This window comes from Daktulosphaira vitifoliae, unplaced genomic scaffold, assembly GCF_025091365.1.
Source record: "Daktulosphaira vitifoliae isolate Bord-2020 unplaced genomic scaffold, ASM2509136v1 Scaffold_5, whole genome shotgun sequence".
Lineage (NCBI taxonomy): Eukaryota > Metazoa > Arthropoda > Insecta > Hemiptera > Phylloxeridae > Daktulosphaira > Daktulosphaira vitifoliae.
The window spans coordinates 31795955-31799733 of record NW_026099576.1 but is presented as its reverse complement, the minus strand read 5'-3'; the positions used below and the strand labels follow the sequence as shown (position 1 = coordinate 31799733).

The 3779-nt window shown below is 25.3% G+C and overlaps 1 protein-coding gene across 1 annotated transcript in view; it reads right to left on the bottom strand.

Annotated features, from left to right (window-relative positions):
* Nucleotides 1-2587, bottom strand: part of LOC126907883 (methyltransferase-like protein 23) — a 4030-nt gene extending 1443 nt beyond the window's left edge. Inside the window, exon 1 of the mRNA XM_050689541.1 lies at nt 1899-2587. Within this exon, the coding sequence (XP_050545498.1) occupies nt 1899-2417 (519 nt within the window). The 5' untranslated portion in view covers nt 2418-2587. The remainder of the gene's footprint in view (nt 1-1898) is intronic.
* Between the last annotated feature and the right edge of the window lie 1192 nt (nt 2588-3779).

Genomic DNA, 3779 nt, shown 5'->3' with positions numbered 1-3779 from the left:
GTTTTTTTAGATGATTTTTTAAATTTTTATTTATTTAAATAAATTAAAAAATAATTTTTTGTAGTTAAAAACATTTTATTTATTAAATTTATTTTATAAAAATACTGTGAAAAAGTCACTGGATCAAAAGTTATAAGATTTGTTAAAACCACTCAATAAATACTGAGTAGGACAGATTTAACTGACACTATTTAAAACTTATGATACAGTTATCATTTTGATATAATTTTTTTTTTAACAATTTTTGCATTTGTAAAGTATTATAAATCATATTTTTTACTATTTCTTTTAAAACATTTTTAAAATAAAATAATTTTTTCAAAATAAATATTTTTTTACTTTTTTACAAAAAAAATTTAATTATTGAAAAACATTTTTAAAACAAGTACTTTTAAAGTTCAAGAATTTTAAAACATATAGTGGGTGTAACAGTTTGTACTGGTGTAAATATATAAACTCCATAATAAGAAAAAGTTTGATAACAAAAGCTCTTCCTAATGTTTTGAAGTTAAAGTTCTGGAACATTTAAAAGCTTTAACATTATCTTAGATTTGAAGCAGTCAAACATAGATAGATTATTTACATACTAAATACTGCTCCTAAGTATAGAGATTTTGCCTATGAAAATTACCCTTAATAAACCCAGCCGCAAAAATTTAATCAAATAAAATTGATATTTTTTAAGTTTGCAGTTATATGTATGAATAAAAAAATGTATAATTTGATAATTTTTTATTTCAAAAAACAAAAAAGTAATAAGTCTATACAAACCATGCACTAGAAAATGCTGTACCTTGTGCTAAATATCTGCAAGACTTTTTAAATCTTTTGTATTAAAAAATTATTTTTTGTTAATAAATTTAATTTATATGGGTATACCTCACATGCTCATGATGTTGACACTTGGTCTACAATGATATATTCCAAATATGTTAGTCAGACAGTGGTTGATATGTGTGTGAAAAAAAAGATACATTATTATGGAATAGGTAGGAGGCGAAGCATGTAGGTTTTTTTGTTATAAGTTAATTGTGAACCGTACGTTGAATATTAAGTCCAGTGTGTCTATTCGCACTGAAAGTTGAATTCATATGTAAAATTTACAAGGAATATTCTAAAAAAATTAACCAAAATAAAGTGTTTTAATTTAATAAAATATTGTAAGCTACCAACCAGAGAGTAAGTAAGAAAGTCAAACATTTTTTAATTCTTAGATTTATTTAAAATATATAATTTTAAAAAAATTAATAATTTCTAATTAGGGAATAAAATCAAATGAATTTTTTAATTAATATCTCTATAATTATTATAATTTCCAATGTATCAAACATTTCATTTAAGATTTAATTAATTTAATGACTTTATCATTTAAATTATACAAAGTATAAAGAATAATTTAAAGCAATGACCCAAAAAATATAATATAAGGTAAATCTATAGATAAATTCTGTGAACTAAATTGACAAACAAAATAAAAATAATTATTAAATCACCAAAACATTTATTTTAAAGTAAAAAATCATTAATAATAAGAGATTCAAACATTTTTTATATTTAATGTTAAATAAAGAAAAGCGTATCCATTATTTTTAACAATTGAACTGTTTCCTTACTGTTTAACCCTGGAACACTAGCGTAAGTCAGACTGATGCATGCGCCGATCGCTTCCTCTTCTATCCCTTCCCTCCTGCACCTCTGTACTTTTTTTACGTGATTTGAATAAAGACACTTAAAAATGATCATAGCTCGTTTTTATTGCAACTCACCCTATACTCACACCATAAACAATAAAAACTATCAAAGGAGTCAAAATGACGCATCACTAATAATATGCGCCTATAAGATATCGCTAGCGTTCCAGGGTTAAACATTTGTATATTACTTCATACTAAATTTACCTGAGGAATTGACACAATTAAAGAATCATATTTATTCAGTATTTCATTTTCATCCTTCTTTTTGGTAGAAAATGTAAAGTTTTTAATACTATATTGAAGTCCTTTATCTCCTGCAATCCAATTTTCAGATATTGTTGAACTATAACCAAGTGCTAACAACGGTTCAGATGTAGTTTTGAACTGTCTTGGAGGAGCTTTTATAGGATCAATAGTCCAATCTAAACAGTTAGGAGGCACTTGATTTGAATGTGGCGATCGTAAATTTGAAGTAGATGGATAAATGTATGAAGATGGCTGAGTAGAATTGGACATCACATAAGGTGGATGGTTTTGAAAATTAGGCCAAGATAACAAAGGGCCAGGATATGCAAGTGAAACTACAGCTTGTGTTGAGACAGGCTGCACATCATAAATGAAAGAGGAAAAGTGAATACCTTCAGAGGTATTTGTTTGTAATTCTATAAGACTTTGAGGATTAAGTGGAAAAGGATTTGTAAACTTTGAAGGATCCGAATCCATCAGATTTATTTATAACTCGTTAACTTTTTTTTAGCGAACCATAGTTTAATAATAAAACACAAATTTAATTAAATAATATTAAAATCGATAAACTATAATCTTATTTAAATTAAAATCTTAAAAAATTACTCTTAACAGTATAAGTACTAGTTCCAACGGTATTTTTATTAACTATATCACCCCATATTACGAAACTAGTATAGTTACCAAGAATGATACCAAGTGCAATTTTCTATATTCTTTCCATGACAAATATTTTTCTCCATGAGGATTTCTAATTAATAAATATTTGTGGAAAACTGTAATACCTCGTCTACATTTTTTCGATTTTTTTTTTTGTATAGCATAAAAACAACACTATTAAATCTCCATAGGAAAAATACGACTATGAAGTTAGCAATTTCTTTGTAACAATTTCTAATCAGATACCAGCAGCGGTTACAACCCATTTCCACCTTATATTGCCTATCAATAACACTAGAGAGAGCTACTTATTCCAAATATTTATTATATTATTATTAGTGATGGGAAATATCGAATAGTAACTATCGAACTATTCGATAGTCATTCAAAAACTATTCGATAGTCTATTCAAATAGTTTTTAAAACTATTCGGTACCTCCATTCGAATATTTTTTAAAATATTTGATAGCCTATTCGAATAGTTTTTAAAATATTTGAAAATGCCCATCGCTAATTTTTTTTATTATAAATTGTATCCTATTTATAATCGTAGTACCTTGAATAAACAGTTTTAAACAATCTTATTTAGTCGTTAGTGTTATTAAAACAGCAAAACTATAAATCTGACTATAATTTTACATAAGACCAATGTTTTAAAAAATTTAACTTGACATATTTTTTTTTACGAAACATTTTGTTGTAAAATGATTATTTCGAGAATTAAGAATGATTTATATTCAAAAAATGAATTTTAGCAAATTATTTTTTTATTTTATTTGTTTGAGCAAGTAAAAATAATTTTAGAAAATTTTTGTGAATATAATTTTAGAAGAAAATATTAAAATCTATAATTTATATTCTATATATTGTTACGCTAAATGTTCAATGATTAACCGACTAATAAAAATAGTTCATATAATTTTTAAAGAGGAGCAGTATTTATTGTTGTCGCCACTTTTACAAATGTAAAAATTTAAAACGCGCTGTTCTCTTTATCGGTGTTATACCTTTATATGACAAAAGAGCAGGTAATGCTAGACTAAGAACAGTATACAAGGTATTAAGTGTAAAATAAGACTTTAGTCAAAAAATTGTATAACTGTTCAAAAGTCAAATGTTATACCTAAAACAGTGAAACGTCAAAAGAAGGTCTTGGAAGAGGGACGTCAATCATAAGAC